We start from the raw sequence: 18,189 nt of genomic DNA, 5'->3' as shown, positions 1-18,189 counted from the left end.
CAGTTGATTTTGTTAATACCATACCTGTACAGGTGAGAGCCAGTCATTGTGGAGACAATTTAGTTAATCTTTGGCAGATTCCTCAAGAAGCTTGGTTTTAGGAGGTGGAACTTCCTTGTCTTTTCCCCCAGGCATAGGTTTTCCCCTAAAACCAGGATTACTAGGAATTCATGAGCTGAAACTTACATAGCAAAGAATGTGACCAAATGTGTTTTGCAGTAAAGCTAGGGTGATAAAATTTAGGCAGTGAGCATTAACATGCTTTCCCTTTTACCTCTCTTGTGTCTAATGTAATTTTATTATACAAACAATTATTTTATTACTGATTACTTTTCATATCATGTTGTGTGGAGTCTGTGGATTTGAAATACCGTTTGTGTTGTCATAGGTCCAGAACTAAGGATGTTAAGTGATATTCTGACAAGTGGAGCAAATGGTCTGCTAATTCCCAAGGTTTTCAAAAGGTTACATTCCCTTATTGTTAGGATGGACATTTTACACTGCAATATGAAAAAAAAAAGACATGTCTTACAGGATATACAAGAAGAAAATATGTCCTACTTGAGCAGGCTAAGGGTATTAGTTTTAAAACATATCTGAAGTGCAGAAGGTTTTAAAAGATTACACAGAAACGTGAAATGTTTCCGAAGTATCTTACAAACCTTGTGATGCAGGAGTCTGAGAAGTGTAAACTTCCTTGATAAACTGAGCTACTGGCCTTTCTCAAATGCATCCCGTGTGTACCTGGGAGCTGCTCAGCTGCCTGTGTCCCATGGCCAGGTCCCAGCCTACAGACCATGGCAGGGACTAGTGTGTGTGTTTCAGAAGAGCCCTGCTAACAGGGATGTTGGGGAGCCCAGATACTCCCATCATGCAGCCCCTTGCCATATGTGTGTCCGTCTGTCATGGTGCCATGCACTGAGCACTCACTCTAATTTAAATGGATTTGTTTCAGGAAGAGGAGCAACTCGAGAAGTTGATTATTGATGTGTTAGTCAGAGCCATTGTTATATAAATAAATCTGATACTGGGAAGCGGTTTGTGTGGTTTTATCATAATATTTTTTATGGTGCTGAATTAGTGAAGATTTAGTATGTAACAGAATCAGTTAAAATCTACGAAGTTAGCTGTTTCTAACTCCTGTGGTTTTTTGGGCTGGGGTACACCCAGGAAAAAAAACCCCTTAGTTCTTCACTTGCTGGTTTTGTTAATATTAATACATGTTTTCGTAATAGCTCTGTATTAAGTGGTTTTAAAAGTAGTATTCCTGGAGCTGAAATACAATAAGGATATCTTTCCTGTCATAGTTTTGAATTATTTCTAGTTGCATTATTTACTGAGTTTTGTTTTCATGTGTGTGCATGAATGCAGCTGAATTGGAAGTTATCACGTGCTGTGTTAAGTGCACAAGCCATAATATACACCAGGTGTAGTAATTAGCAGTCACATGAAGGCTGCCTATTTGTCTGGTTTTGCTGCTGTTGCTGTATCCCCTTGTGTTTTCAACCATCAGATAGCTGGATTTAATTGAGGCCACATCAGATGAGGCATTACTGACACCTTTAATTGAATGAGCATCCAGGGAGGATTAACTCATAATATTGATTGGCTTTTAGCCACTTGCTCAGAAGGATGTCTGGGTAGCTTATTAGTTGCTTTTATTTACACCTTTATGCAAAGACTGTAAATAGGAATTCATAGTGCAATATGTTTTTCTAAGTACTCTTAATAACTTTTTAAAAAGGAGTGATAATAAAAATGCAAATGTATTTAATTTTTTTATTAGTTCTGTATAAATATACATTAAATGTATGCACTTACATACACATATATGTAATGAAATACTGCAGGTGGAAAACAGCCCAAGGACACTTCATTAGTATTCTAATTTGGTTATTAGAAAATTAGAAATACTTGAGCAATGTGGCTACTGGTGACCAGGGTGATTGTATCTCTGCATTTCAATGGGGTTCTCCTTTTTTTCAGATGTACCACATAGTCATAAACCCATTAGGTGTTGCATTTTCTCCTTACATTTGATATCCATATCTAAGGTCTTCAATATTTTGTTTTGACATTTGCAGTATTCTGAGAGAACTTAGTTTAAAAGTTAATAAACTTTTCAACTTACAACTACAAAAACTAAAACCTGAAAAATTATGTTGAAAATGAGAGTCTGGATTCATTCCCTCGCTTTAGCATTTCTGGAAACAATGCAGGATAGTGTCTGTAATCACGTCCACTTTATATTCTTTACAACTGCATTTAATTATGTTTGTCCTTTGAAACACATTTGCAGTGAAGTCTTCTACTTTGCATTCATAAATCTTATTTTTGTGCACCAGAAATATATACAGAACATATATCTAGTGTATGTGTGTATCTGTTTATTTTAATGTGCTTTCATGTTCTCATCTGGCTTGTAAAGAATTACAGTCTGCCAATTTAATGCAACTTGAGACAATCTCTGGGAGCTAGAATTTCTTTTGCTCGCTTTTTTTGTGTTTCCCTCCTGGTTTGGCCTTGCTTTCCTTGACGTACTATCTCTGCAGATGTGAAGGAGAATTCTTTTGGCAGAGATAGGTGATTGCAAATTTATAGTTTAATCTGCTGTGATCTGAAGCAAAGTCTGTATACAGACATGCTGTGTTCAACAGGGCCCTGAGATTAATAGGGTACATGAAGGGTTTTCTGCCTAAAATGGTTATTTCCATAAGCCTGTCCACTATTACTGCATTTGCTTTTCTACTGCAGCTTCTATTGGATGCTGTGTGTTTTAATCCAATCTTCCTTCTCTTGTCCTGTCTCTTCTCCTCCCCGTGTTCTCTTTTCCTGTGTATTTGGGTTCTTGTCGTGTGCACTCAACAGTATCTCCTCCTGCAGAGCCCCTTGATGTTCACAGAGCAGGCCCAGCAGGACGTTATCATGGTCCTGAAGTTTCCATCCAACTCCCCGGTCACTCACGTGGCTGCCAACACCCAACCCGGCCTGGCCACTCCTGCTGTGATCACGGTCACTGCAAACAGGCTCTTTGCTGTGAACAAGTGGCACAGCCTCCCTGGTAAGTACATTAAAGCAAGAAGCCTGAGAAACCCCTGACATCCAGCAGCACTTCTCTTGTCTTAGCAAAATTTGCTGACGAACTGTTGTAGGTTTAAAGTGAAAAAAGCAAATCCGGTTCATTGACACAGCAGGCTCTTCACACGTGGGCTTAATTTCTCATTGGAAAGGTAATTTGAGCTATTGTAGTAAGATGTGTAGCACACTAAATGTTTGTAAAAACACTATGTTGCTTTCCAGGCCATTGGGCACCATGGAAGGAGACAAAACCGTCCATCACTATTTGGTCATGACAAAGGCATACTCTTCCTCTTAAATTTGTTGTTCAGTCAGTTGGGGGCCTGAACCATATCATGCCAAAGGCAGTTTTAAAGCATGTAAAACTTGTCTGAAATCTTCTCTTCTATCTTTTTCTTGTTTATTATAAGCACCCAATGAGAATTAGGAAATAAAATATATGGGAAGTCTTATCTTAAACATCCCAAAATTACTAGGTGATTATGTATTGTCAGTATGAAAGGAAAACAAAATAGCCATTTCCATAGCAACTAATAAAATTAATTTTCCTTTAAAAGTGTGCTGTAGTTGAGAATATAATTCTGCTTTTAATTCTAATATTCTCCAATCTTAAAGACATCCATCCTCCTTTCCGTGACTACGGCAGTCTTAGGCCCAAGCCATCAAAGGAAGTTATTTCAGTGCAATGCAGTATATTTGTTCAAAGGCTTTTCAAGAAAGGGGGAAAAAAAGACCTTCTACTCAAATAACTTAAATAGAAGATACACCAGAGAAATACGTACATGGTTGAAATTCCTGCTAAGAAATCTTGACCCATGGTCCCTGATTACTTTTTGAAAAAAGCCAGATGACTCCCACACTTTTTTACTAATTCTTACAAATTACCCCTCAAATAGAAACATCTATGTATTATTTCACCAGCCCAAGAAGTGCTTCAAGAGCAGGATGGGAAAGAAGGGGGGAAGGGAGACTTGCCTAAGATAAGTTGTGATGAAGAACTATTTACAGGGCTCCCAAGATTTCTTTGAAAGGAGGATGACGGTATCCTCTCATACCTTGGATGTGTGACCTTGGGCATATAATATTCAAGGCTTTTAAAAAATGGCCTTTGTGAACAAACAACAGTCATGGGAAGAAGGAAATGTTCAAAAGTGGTAGGAGTTGATTTTGATTTCAACACAATTCTGCTGGTTGATGATCCATGAGCAAGCAACCAGTTTGGTGAGTGTTCAACTGGTTTGAGTTGAACAGAGCTTTCAGATTTTTCAGGGTTTTCCCTCACCTCTGAAAGGCAGAACAGTAAGCTGTGCTTTTGAGTTGCTATTTTTTCATTTAGAGGCATTTTACACTTGTCTTGCCAGTACAAAGAATTCAGGAAAACCCGCAGATCAAGACAAACAAAAGCCAACCAACAAAAACCCAAGAAAAAATCACCTCACCCCACTGCTGTGAGAGCACACATCAGTTGCTGGCTGTTAATAGAGTACTATGCTTAAGATATCTGGGTGTGGACTCCTCAGCCTTTGCTATTGTTGACTTACAATTTTATACCGAAATGGGATCTCCTAGGGTGAGAGGGCAGGTATCATTACTTCTCCATATCCCCTGCTGTGGGCTTAGCATTGTCTTTGCTAATGAGGCATCATGATAAAAAAGTTAAGTTGCCAAGTGACCAGTTGTCACTAATGTGTAATTAAAAAGCCCATTCCTGCCTTTGAATATGAATTTGGTGGCTTTGCTGACATCTAATGGCACTGGTACCCAGCAGGATGCTCTTTTTCCTCAAGCAGATTTCATGTGTTGTTCTGTGTTGGTGTTTCATTGCAGTGGAACTTTGAATTTACTTATGAATCACTTATTTAAGGAATCCTTGTACTGACACTAGTTTTTATATTAAGCTGTGGATGGTATGTAGAAAAATCATAGGTGTAAGTATATATCCCTTCCAAGAAGGTATTGTTGGCTATTGGCAGGGATTGGGGAGGAGTTTGTTTGTTTTTTTGTAGTGAAGCTGTGGAATAAAAAGGCTTTCTTTTTACCCCTGCAAGAGAAGTCAGTGCTTAAACATTTTACTGGTATGCCAGGTGCCCAGATGAAATGTGTGTCGGCAGAATTAATATATTAACTTCTATACAAACTTGCAAATAAATGGGTTTTGGTGATGGATGAATCCTTAAATACTGGCTGACTATGAGACGACTACGAGATTTCCCTCTCTGTGTCATAAACTAACTTCTAAAAAAAAAGTCCTTTGTACTTCAGTTGTTCAAAGCAGTGCTTTAAAAAGTAAAGAGGAAAATAGTATTTGCTACAGTCAGCAGATGGTTGTCACATTTTGTTTTCAGTCCTCTTTACCACTTAATTTTGTTTTGTTGTGACAGGAGAGGTTGCCAGTAAAGCATCTGCTAGAGCTTATGGCTCAGGACCAGAGCTGCTGCTGATGGCATCCATTCAGAATAGCCCTAATCTAAAATAAATGTTTAATAAGCAGCCTGTGAAAGCACCTGGAATTATTTTTTTTCATTCACTTGATGCAGAAGAATCTTGAATAGTTAAAAAAAAAAGGGCGTAGCTGTGATTTATAAAATATATGTGGCTTCATGTATTAAAAAAAATGCAAAGTTTTAAAATCTTCTTTCCTGAATTCCAGCTCATCAAGGTGCTGTACAAGACCAGCCTTACCAGCTGCCAGTGGAAATCGATCCTCTCATAGGTCTGTCACTTCCTTCTCTCTTTGCGATTCATTAAGCTCTGTATGGTGGCCCTGAAGTGTAGATTACGGTTGTTTTTCACTTGCTGGTTGCTGGGAATGGAATTTTCCTGATAAACCATTTGCATGCAAATTGGAATGCAATGAGCTGTGGCTATGCTGGTATTTCATCAACTCCCCCTCGTTGGTTTGCCTAATTTGAACAGGCCTAGGACGCATGTCAGTGAAAATTAATATGGATGCTGTAATAATGTGTGATTGAGAATGTGCATGAAGTACTGTCAGGATAATATTGGATCTTTTCATCACTCAGACTTGTTGATGAGCAGGAGCGAGGCACGTTATGATGAATCGGTGCACTGGTAATGTGATGGAGCTCCTTTGCTGAGGAAATTTTCATAATAACAGTGGGGTTCTTAACTGCACCGTGTTGTGAAAAATAAAACCGTGGTGCCAGGGTTTCATCATTAAAGGAGATCAATCCTTTCTTCATAGACCTGCTGTTCAGGCTGAGGGGATTAATGCGTAATTGCAAAGCAGTTTCAAAGTTGAAATATATTGCCCACTCCAGTTTAGTGTTGAGGTATTAGTATTCATTTTTCAAGGGTATTGCATCTTTTGATCAGCTTTACTAGTTAAATTTGCATGTGTTTTTCTTTTATTGAAAAGGGGTGGAGGAATGTCTTTCCTTTATTTAATGACTCATTGTAATAGATTCAATTCATGACTTTTTATTATGGAGGTTTATCAGTTCGTATAGAGCTGATTTTTCTATTAGCAGGGTTAGAGTTTGGTCAGTTCTTTCATTACAGGCCCAACTTTGGGGAGTGCATACTTGGAGTCTGTAGCATGGCGAATGGAGCCTTAAACACAATGAGAAAAGAAAAACTCAGGTACCTAACACCAAAACAGAAACTAGTTGAAGGACAGGAGCAAAGAAGACAGGATTCGGTGCCCACCAATTCTGTTAGACTTCAAGCTTAGTTTGAAACCAGCTATTTCAGGGTGGTTTAACTGAAAAAGAAGTGGTGTGGCCGATTATAGGAGCAAGGAAAAATCAGAGCAAAAACGAACTTGCCTGGATAGGTTAGAATGATGGGTCTGTCAGCCAGTGAGAATTAATTTCAGAACAAATGTCCATATCCCAGTAGGAACTGTGATGTTTCCATCTGTAGATGCAGACTCTTCCTGTGTAGCCATTTTGCTGGGTAAGCTCTAGGATAATTAAATCAGGAGCAGTGGGAGCATATGAAACCATTTTATAGAGCTGATAAAGTTGAAGTGTTTTTCCAAAGTATCTAAAATCAATCCTCATCTGAATAATGCAATAGTTATTATGAGGAGGATACGTGCTGTAACTCTCCTTTCCTTCTTGAAATAGATTTTATCCAAAAAATGTTTGGGGCAGGAAATGTATGTTCTGCTTTAAAACCTGCTATCAAGTAGATCTTAGAAGTGTAAATAAATATTACCAAAAAACCCCAAATCACGTTGAACTTGTCTGATCTTTTTTTTTTTCATCTTGTGTAAAACGTAGAAGGAAATAAAATTGTTATTATCCTTTTTATTTTTTCATGATTTTAAAATTAAAATTCCATTTTCAGGTTTGCCTTCAGTTTACAAAACACTTTGGCTTTTCTTTGGTACAAAGGCCTTTAAAATTAATGTTCACATTCTGAAAAACGGTTTAATATTCCCTTCTTACAGTAGATCTCAAATCAGCCTTGTGATTACACTGGACGTGGTTTAAAAGGTTTAAGGCTTTCTTTGTCATTGCTAAGCAGCATCATTGGGGGCAAGCAAGTAATTATGTAGGTAATATTAGAGGTTTTTAATTGTGGCTAGACACATTTACCTAGAAATGGCACCTAAGAGGACTACAAAATTACACTTTATGGTTATAGCAGGAATCTTGTTGCTGTCTTAGTCGTAAGGAGGGATTCCTGCTGGTGCACAGGAAGACATAAAACAGCAATGTCTGAGAAGACATATATCCTAGATCTTTTTGAGGTGAAGATTTTGGAGGCCTTATCCCCACTGAATTAGTTGATCTGTATGTTTTTTGAGGTTCTTTTGCTGCTGTTTTGTCATACAGAATGTTCACTTATAATGTGGTGTTGTTACTCTTTAAGTGGCCCCAAGAGCAATGAATGCCACATTTGTGTTACCTGCAGCGAGCAAGTGGCAACACCTTGCTAAATTATTTGCTACCCATATGGACAAGACTGTATCAACATTTTAAACATAGCAAAAGCATAAATAAATGAAGTATTTGATACAGAGTAAATGGAATATACCCAAGGCTTAGGAAATAGCTGGTCTGTGAGAATGGAAAGGAGCCAAAGAGCAAAGAGTAAAGCAGAGCACAGGAACAGGACAGAGGCAGGTCTGGAAGACCACCTGGATGGAAATGATGGTGCTCCAAGCAGTTGGCAGACAAACCCAGGAGAAATTACTTGCCTGCGATGGAAATCAGGTTCCCTCAGGAACAAAGCACACTGAAAGTTTTTCTGACAGTGTAGGATTTTCATGATAGATACGGACAGGGACATAACATATAAGAACAAAATATAGTATGAAATATGTTGTCACTAATGGATTCCTGTCCATTCTGTGCGTTCCCAATGAAAGATTATCTCAGGAAACAAAACATCAAGTGATCAAAGTAGGGCAGTTATATTCTCCCAGCCCTAAAGTTAATTGTGGAGATAAGCTGGTTAATTTTTGTGCCATGCTTAAAAAATGTAAACAGTACTGATGTTCACTGTTTTGTTTTTTTTCAAAAGGCAGTGCTTGCAATGAAGTACAACTGATATACAATTTAAAATCATGATCCTTTGTGTGCTACATTTGAGCCACTATGTGGTTTGTGTATTGTCTTATCATTACATTCCTTTGCTTTGTAATTTTTAATTTCTTATACTAGAAGAAGTAGGGAAGGAATCTTATTACATTTTTGTGTACCGTTGGCTATGTGCAATCTTCCATTTATTTCTCAGCTGCATTTCACTTAAAAAGAGGCTTTCTTCTATTTTAGAATATATACTACAAGGAATTAGCATTGTTCCCAGAAGTGTCATGAGTATTTCATAGTAGAATCAGAAAGAAAGCGTCCCTGCCACAAAAAACAAGTAACCGATGTGAGAAATGTATTTGGTGTGGATGTAAGTTTCTAAATTGTATTTTTGTTCTGTGAATGTGGAAGGTAAAATGTCTTGGTTTGTATGTTTTTCTGTTCAGCCAGCAATACAGGTATGCACAGAAGGCAAATCACTGACCTTTTAGACCAAAGCATTCAGGTACATTCCCAGTGTTTTGTCATCACCTCTGACAATCGTTACATCTTGGTCTGTGGCTTCTGGGACAAGAGTTTCCGTGTTTATTCTACTGACTCAGGTAATGTATTTTTTAAATGTGGAGGCAGCCTAAAAGATTTTTTTACTGTTCATAATCAGCCTACTGTTTCAAATAAAGAATGAGGAGGGGAGAGGGTATTTATTCCCCTATTAATATTTGGCAAATCTTTCCTTACCTACTGCTGCCTTGTATTTTGTGCTATCATTTTTGTGAAATGATGGCAAATGTGAGAGAAGGAACTCTTGTTTAAACTGAGTTTTACTTCAAACTTATAGGACAAGGATGCCTGTTCTTGCACTGTAGTTTTCACAGGTGAGAGTTTGTGTGAAGCCTTGCATACCAGGAGAGTTAATTACTCTTAAAGTGTTTACTTGAATTTAACTCTGGTTGGTTTTTACCACCAGAGAACTGGGTTTTTTAGGAAATAAAGGCAAGTACTATAGAACAAGAAGAGAAGTCTTGAAATCTGGTGAAAGAATATTTATAAAAGCCTTTAAAAGCTATGCCATACTCGAAGAATTGATTTGGAGCCACTGAATTCTTTTATATAACATAAACTGATCGATATAATGGGCAGCAGTTAAATTAGTCTGTCAGCAGGAGTGTGTCCAAACCATTGAAGTCATGCATGTGCCATGCTAAATAGAAAAGAATCTTTCAGTGTAGGAGCTACAGGAATTTAAAAGCCGTGGAACCCCATGAAAAACTAGGTATTATTTTTTTTTTTCCCTTTCATTATCTTATAATGGAAATAGCGACCTCACTGCAAGGTACTTCTTTGGGATTAATGACCCAGTGTGGTTAATGTGTGTGTGCCATCAAGCTTTCCGGTAGGTTATTAATCCCTAGGGAGCATCCTACATGTTTGTCATTGTTTCTTAAATATATTAGTTAAGAGTGTTTTTCACACTTGGCAAACCAAAATGTTTGACAAAACAAAATGGTCTTTAATGAAAATCTGTTAAGACTTTAGATCTCATGGCATACTTCAGTATTTCTGTCATTTTTACAATTTTAAGGCCTTAAGTATAAAGGAGAAGTTCCATTTACGTCATATTGACTGCCCACGATTCATTATACAGATATCTTGTTAGACCCTTCTTAGGTTAATTTTCTTATTGATGAAAATAAATTTACATAAAACTGTGAATTTAAAGTAGATCTTCATAAAGGATAGCTAGCAGCAATAAATATTCAGTGTATATTCTTGATTTATATGAATAGAGAAATTATTATATCAACGGATGTATTTTACTTTACACCTATGGAAGGAACTTGTATTGTTTTGGTAGCCTTGTCCTGTATCAATCTGAACTGCAAATATCTCTTTAAGTTATTTCCTCTGTGCATGGCAGATTCACCAGGCACCTTGTTACTACCATAGCTAATCAGGGTATAAACCAAAATACCATTGTCAGAAAAGTTTCAGATTTGTCTCTTCTATTGGTCAGTATAGCAACTCTAGCTTAAATGAAGTGAATTCAGATGTAGTTTACTTTGCTTCAAATTGAAATGAGAATATAGTAGGAAAATATTTTGAAATCAGCAGAACATCAAGGGGAAAAGATGATGTGATCAGTAATGCATACAGGCAAGTGATCCCAAGTGTTGAATTCAATTATATTTTAGCACTTGCACAAAAAAAGGAACCATTTTCCTACCAGATCTTGAGTGAGTTTGTTTTTAGTAGGAAATACTTTCAACATAAATCATGGGTTCTCAGCACAGCCAATATAGCAGAAACACAATAAAACCTTCCTCCAGCAGTGGAATGACTTCTAGACAGTGTTTTAGCTTCAGTACTGCAGACTTGAGTCTTATTTTTCTTTTAATTATTTGTAGCACAGCTGTCAAATAAAACATTAACTAGAAAATTTGTTCTGTCAAAAAGGGATATCTGAGTGCAAATGGTAAAGTTGGATATTACTGTGTAGAGAAGACAACTCATGTTAAAGGAAACAGGAAAGTTTGAGGAACTCTTACAAAATTAGTATTTTTTTTTCTTAGCAATATAAAAGACCAAAATCTTATTTCTTGTTTTGATGATGTTCATTGAACTTAAGCTGCACAGTAACAAAATAAAACTAACAGGGCAGTGAGACTACAGAAATAACCTTGAAAAATGCTTGTTTTCTAGAACGGAATGTATAAACACAGAAATAACTGAGAGGGAAATCTCTATAACTCAGTGATGTTTATAGCATAAACTTGCGTTCTAGAAGTGTAAATCACCCCAGGTAATTGAACACCTATGTCAATACAACTGAAAAATATATCACATCATTATTTGACCCCTTAGTTGCTTACCCTTCCACTACAAAGTAGGTATGCACAGTAAGAGTGCATCCAGGGGTTTGCCCTGTCCAGTCAGAAATGGCTCATGTGGTAGCACTTCATCTCACAGTTTCTCTTGCAATGTTAGAGCAGGCCTAATAAGTTTTGCCAGTGTTTTATTTTGAATCTGATCTACAGGTTTCCTTTAAATTGCATCTTGTTATTTTATTTTTTCTTCATGTACTCCAGTAATTTCCTTTTTTTGGTAGATATTCGTACATATCTCTTGGGTTTTTTCTGGTTTTCTTCACTTTATTGCACTTACCTTTTGATCTTGTTATAAATCAGGCTGTTAACACTATTTTTGTTCTTTCTTCAGAACCACTCCCTTAAGTCTTTTGTTCCCATTAATTGTTATTTAGTGTCTTAATACAAATACAGTGCTTTTGTGCTGTGTAAAAACAGGTTGTGAAATGTTCCCTATTACCCATATTAAGTGACTAATAGTTTTTAATTCATGCACCAAAATATTTTATTAAAATGGGCTTAATTTGAGTCCCAACACTGATCTGTGTTACTTGTTATTTTTTAAACGCTTTTCAGAACACTTGATTTAATTTTATTTTTATTTATTTATATTTAGAAATGCAGTAGTCTGCATTTCCTGTTTCTTTTTTTGGCCTGTCTTATTAAGCCTTCCACACCCATCACTCTTTTTCCCTTCTGTTCCTCCTCATTCTTTATTCAGCCCAAAGCACAAATGGGTGCATGGTCATTTGGGCTGAGAAAGCCAGGGTCACACATTAGAGGCATCACACATCACACTTCCCTGTGTCATTGGGTGCAGAATTTGTCCTGGCCCCTGTTACCTGAAGGGGCTTTAGTTAGGTGCATGAGAAAAGTGTGTGTGTCCCTTGCCCTGCTTCTTCAAGATCTGCAATTGCTGGGCTTCAGCAAATCCAGTGACACTTTTGAATAAAGTATAATATTGAGAGACTGCAAGTATTTTTTTGTGTGGATTGTGTGGACTATTGCACTTTTAAATAAGTTTCCACCAAATAAATAAAGAAAAAATAGTACTCCCCACTGTAGTTCTATTTTGAACCTTCTTTTTGGATAAAGAAAATATTTTTAAAGTACTTTATAATGTATTTAATTTTTCTTAGAATACAAGAGTAGTTTTAAAAGAATCGATTTGCTGTGTTACAGGTAAACTGATGCAGGTAGTGTTTGGCCACTGGGATGTTGTAACCTGTGTGGCTCGTTCCGAGTCCTACATTGGAGGGAATTGTTACATCCTCTCAGGATCCCGGGATGCAACCTTGCTGCTCTGGTACTGGAATGGCAAAACCAACATCATTGGTGATAACCCAAGAGGTAAGAAAAAACAGAAGAACCTGGTTTATAAGGAGGTTGTCTCAAATGGCCTTGAGCAAACACTTCATAGGATAAAATTTTAGGTAGGGTACTATGTGCCTAGTCCTCGCTCTCACACACCAGTCATTCTAATTGGTTTTAGTGCAAGCAACAGAGCTCATACCATATAACCAAATAAATAAGGCAGAGTAACCCTGCTCCAGCCTAATTCAGTTGTAACCTCTCCCCACCCAAACACCTTGCACTTCTCTTCCATCTTGCACCATTTCCCAGGAATTCCTGAATATTGTCTTTTATTCATGAAGATTCTCTATTTTAACTGTATAAAAAACGGTGGACCACTATGACTGTACAACCCTGTATTATGTAACAGGAAAGGTAGAAAGTGATCTTGGTTTATGCCAGTTTCATTCCATACACAAAAAAATTAATTTCTGATCCCCAAAGCAAAGAAAAAGGCAGACATGCAGTTGGAAAAAAGCCTGGAGTAAACCATTTACAGGAATGAGGGGCTTTTAAGGCAACCTGTGAGAGCTATATGCATAAATCTGGGGGCAAATCGTAGCCAAACAGAGGTCTTGTTCAGCCAAAAATAAAATGCTTTGAAGGGAAGGAGTGATAAGCAGTATATTCTGCCTTAAGAAGAGTATTTCTCAGGTTTTCTTCCATTCATTTAAGGTGTTCTGTGACTCTGTTTAAATAGTAGTAAAAACTGCCCTGCAGAGGACAAAATGGACATCTGGAAAGCAAGAAGTGGTGTTAGAGCTGTCATATTTTGCAGTTACAGCTGGCACACAATTTTATGTAATTGAAACAATACCTGATATCTTCCAAATTAATCAATTTGGTAAAGTTATGTGTTCCATATTTAATCTGTTACTCATCTGGAGTTACTTGAATTTGAAACACAGAGGTGGCTTGGCTGAAATTGCATCCTGTGAGCCACTTTAAAGAAGCACAACTAATTAATATCAGAACGAATATCGGAATTTAACTTGCAAATTATTTGATGTTGACTGTGAAAACTATTCAAAAGTTGAACAAGATGCAGTTCAGTTCACACAGTTGCAGAATCTTAAGGCAGAGGATGTGTGAAAACTATCCCTATTATCCTTCCAAGCAGCCCTGTTCAGGAGATGGCAGTTTTTCTGGGAAGTGGCTAGCAGAATTTTATGAGCTTCTTTAAATAAATATGGCGTTGCTTGAGGGAAAAAATATCTGTGAATACTTCGTACATATTTTGCAATCTAACAATTTAAAGAAAATGCAAACTGTGTTAATTTTGCCGACCTTGTAAACTTGGAAACCCCAAAGAGTTTGCAGATTCCTAGGCCTGCCCTGAGAAGTTGTACTTGTCCCACATTTGCCAGGCTTGCCTGCTCTGTGAGCAAGACCTCAAGGCTATAGGATCCTTGATTACCCTAATAGATCACTTGCTGTGGTTCTGTACCTAGTATTTGACTGAAATACGTAGATTTTGTTACAATCTATTGACCATCTTCTCTAATGCAGATTTCTAAGGAATTAAAATTTTGCAGTTTTCAAAGTTAGGCTACTTTAGCTGCTCTTTAAAATCAAACAGTAGCTACCTGGTAAGTCTCTGTGCTTGCCGTTCTTTTAAACTTGGACTTCTAGGGACTTGCAATGGCTCCTGTGTTTACCAATTGCCTTTACGTAGGGCTTTTTTTGTGATACAGCATGCCTGGAAACCTTTGTTATCAATTGGAATCTCATGGCACTATACGTAGTCTTAGACATGGGTATAGACAGTTCCAGCTTCAAAGAGATGGTAATCTGGGGTGTTTAATTTTTCCCAGAAATAGCTGTCTGTAGGCTTCTCTGTTCAGTCAAAAATTTTTTTGAAAATACAAATAAAAAGAGCTGTTTCTGCTTAGTTCTGATTTTGTCAGAAATGGAAAGCACCAGCAGACTTGTTGGGTTCTGAGCCCTGTTACTGCAGCTGTAACTTCCATCCACTTGCAGGATGTTGATATTTAACTGGTCTAATGTCTTTTTGTGTTCGAAGCTTACAATTTTTTTTACCTAAAAATATAATTCAGTCATGCTTTCAATGATCACTAGTCACTGGAATTTTAGATACTCTCAAAGTTGATATCTCCTTTCTATTTTTTCTCTATTTAATTAATCTCTAATATCCATCTTAAGATGACTTCACAGCAATATGTATCTAATGGTATCATGGTGCTGGAGTAATTTCAAGAAAAATAATTTAAACCAGGGAGTGTTTCTTTCCTCCTCTCATGTACCTGTTGCCTCTGATGTACATCCACCAGCATCTACCCTAAATAATATCCCATTAGGTACCCATTATTCCACCAGTTACATTTTATTTAGGTTCATTTGTCTGATTTCATTACTTTCAGAGCCCTGAGCTCTGGAACTCTGGCTGTGCATATTCATGTTTTACAATGATAGTTTAGCTGGAAAGCCAGGTGGCCTATGGCACACGTGATAAATAAGTGGCTTGATATTCTTTATCAAGGAAAATTTTCTGGCTAACTTGACTGTACTGAAAAATTCTCTGGTTTCGGTTTAACAGAAGAAAAATGTTACTGAAACACTGATTATTTACATAAGCTAACTTTTAACTTTGTGGCTGACTTTTTAAAGAAATTATACCTATGCACTCTCACCATCCTAGTTTCTTCCCAATAACTGTAAGATGCATTGATCAATGTAAACCAAATCTGACAAATTGAGGTCTCAGAGATATGAAATTTCTACATGGGACATATCTGTTGGAAACTATTTTATTCTTCACGAAACAGCTTGATTACATTTAGCTTACAACGTTTTGTTTTTTTTTTTTAAATTAAAACCTGAAATTCAAAAAAATATTTCATTATGCTCTTTGATCAAATGTAGAGTTTTTCTCTTTCTAAATTAATTGGTTTTGAAAATGTAAAAGCATGGCAGTACTTCTTTGGAGCACAGGCCTTTTTTTTGGTGCAGAAATGTTTCTGGGGACAATTTCTGACCAAGCCTCGGAATAATTCAGAACAGAGCTAAGGACCTGAAGTAGTTGTGTCCTTTGGAATAGCCTTGAGGTGTTTTCCTTTCACATTAATTAACATCATGTACTGTGGAGGTGTAAAGTCACTTTGCATAGCACAAGGGCTTTTCCTTTTCTCTCCTTGGCATGTGGCTGGCTTGGGGAAGGTGGGAGGGAGAGGATGTATCCCTCCCCTCCGTACTCCTTAGAGCCCATGTGTGATCTGTGTCACACAAAGTTGGCTTCTGCATATTTAGGGGCACCACTTGGGGATGTGACATTATGCACCAGGACTTGTGTGGTGGCATGTGTGGAGATTCCTGGGAGAGGGCTGTGGAAAGATGCTGTGTTTTGTCCTTGCCCAGCCTAAGGAGGTGGAGGTGGAGGGGAGATGAGAAGTGGGGGTTGGGAGGAGGAATTGTGTGATGGCTGGAGAAAAGAGATGAGAGAACTCATTTGCATACAAATGGTGGGCATCACTTTCAGATCCCACTTTCGCTTTGAAGCTCAAGTGGCAACTCCTGGTGTTTGGACATTTCCTCGGTTGAGGGATTGCATTTTCCTTTGTAATCACAGAACCATAGGAAACAGGGCCGGCAGGAGCTTTGGTCACCTGATCTATTCTCTTTTCCCATTGAGGGCTTAACTATGCCAAAACCATTCTCCATTGATGTTTGTCCAATCTTTCCTTAAAAACTTCAGCAAATACATTTTTGGGCCTTAGAAGCCCCATCCTTAGCAGTCTGTTCCCAGTATTCAGCCTAGTATCCAGGTCTTTTTGCAGCAATTGCATTCTATCATCTTTTATCTATTTTTACTTTGTGTAGAGAACAGATTATTTCCTTCTTGCAACCACTTCCAGTTATTTGGATTGCCATGACCTCCAATTCTTTGCCTCCAACTTTAATAACTCAATTCTTTGTTTTTTGCCGTAAGTCATGTTTTTCCAGACCTCTGATTTTTTTTTGTTTGTTCCTCCCCAGTTGACTGTTTTCCTCAAAGTAGACCCGGGAATGCAGCTGAAGCCTTTCCAGTAATAAGTAGAAAACAACATGTTTTACAGACCAGTACTTCTCACATCCCCAGGGAATATCTGTTTCTTTCAAAACACTGTGACACTGACAATTCTTTTAAGGGTATGAGCCAATATGAATGTCAGTGTTTCCTGAAGAATCTACTCATTTGTATCTCCTTCTCTGTGTAGTGTAGCTGTGGAATCTTGTCTTGAAACTTTCTGAAGTGTATTCTTTTTTTAGACTGTTTCTCCAATGTGTCAAACTTACTTTGAATTCTCATCCTGTCCTCCAGCAGCCTTGCAGCAACTCATATCTGCAAATATACTTTGCAGTCTTATTCTATTAAATTGGTCATTAAAGCAAGTGTTAGCTAGTATGGATTCAGGAATGCTCATCAATACAGTTACCATTTTGAGAATGAATAGCTTTCTGAATATAGCTTTCCAGTGTATAATAGTATCTTCTGAATGTGTGGTTCCCTATTTTCCTTAAGAAATTGCTCATGTGGAACAGTGCTACCGTTCTTACTAAAGTAAGGATATGTGATGTCTCCCTGAACATGTCCTGTTACTTTGCCATAGCAAGAAAAAATAGTTGACATGATTTGTTCAGAAAAAATCCAAATCAGCTGTCACTCATGTCCTTGTTTTCTTGTAGGAAATTGTATGTGTATATATAAAGATATAAATGTTCTGCCAGTATTTTTTCTGTTTGTTGGCATTAAGCAGACTATTCTCTAATTTTTCTTTTTCCTTCTTCTTAAACAACACAAGACTTTTTTAACCTTGCAGAACCCCACCCAATATCCACAGAGCAATAGTTATAGCTCTGGGATTACATAGTTTCATTGTCACAGTATTGCTATTATCAGGCCAATTGAGTGCCAAACATTTACCTCATTCAGGTATTCTCTAGTTGAGACAACAGTTTTCATTGCTGCTTTTACTTGGGTTTAATGTCTGACTGCAATTGATCTTTTCCTGAAGTACTTTGTGAGGCATCATCTACTGGTATTGCTAGCTCTTAATAACAGAGCAGCTTCTTGAGAGAACTTGTCATATTTTTGTGTTTGTCCTTGTTAGTTACATCTCATCTATCTGTGGCTCTCCTGGGTTTGTCTCTGCTCATACCTTGTTGCTTACACTGCTTCAGAAATAACTCATTTATTTTCATCTTTCTGCCTGACTTTCCTGTGTTAGAGTCACTGGAGAACTCTGAGTTGTGCCAGCTGGGATCTTGTTGGTCTCATCCCTGTGCTGTACTGGAGCAGCTTTCACTAGTATCTTTATTACCTTTTCCTTTGTTTTCTGTAGACTTTATGGCCCATGAGATCTTACAGAAGGATATTCTTTATCTATTGAAAC

At 37.5% G+C, this 18,189-nt stretch overlaps 1 protein-coding gene across 4 annotated transcripts in view; it reads left to right on the top strand.

The window, feature by feature from the left end:
• LRBA (LPS responsive beige-like anchor protein) overlaps positions 1–18,189 on the top strand; it is a 373,887-nt gene that overhangs the window by 333,606 nt on the left and 22,092 nt on the right. For 3 of the 4 annotated variants that reach the window (XM_032110029.1, XM_032110032.1, XM_032110030.1), the window contains 4 exons: positions 2,869–3,061; positions 5,729–5,791; positions 9,029–9,184; positions 12,629–12,796. In XM_032110029.1, the coding sequence (XP_031965920.1) occupies positions 2,869–3,061; positions 5,729–5,791; positions 9,029–9,184; positions 12,629–12,796 (580 nt within the window). The remainder of the gene's footprint in view (positions 1–2,868; positions 3,062–5,728; positions 5,792–9,028; positions 9,185–12,628; positions 12,797–18,189) is intronic. The other variant, XM_032110031.1, reaches the window with a different exon arrangement.

This window comes from Corvus moneduloides, chromosome 5 (genome assembly GCF_009650955.1).
Source record: "Corvus moneduloides isolate bCorMon1 chromosome 5, bCorMon1.pri, whole genome shotgun sequence".
In the NCBI taxonomy this organism is placed as follows: domain Eukaryota; kingdom Metazoa; phylum Chordata; class Aves; order Passeriformes; family Corvidae; genus Corvus; species Corvus moneduloides.
The sequence above is the reverse complement of the archived record's forward strand: the minus strand, read 5'-3'. Positions and strand labels throughout refer to the sequence as shown.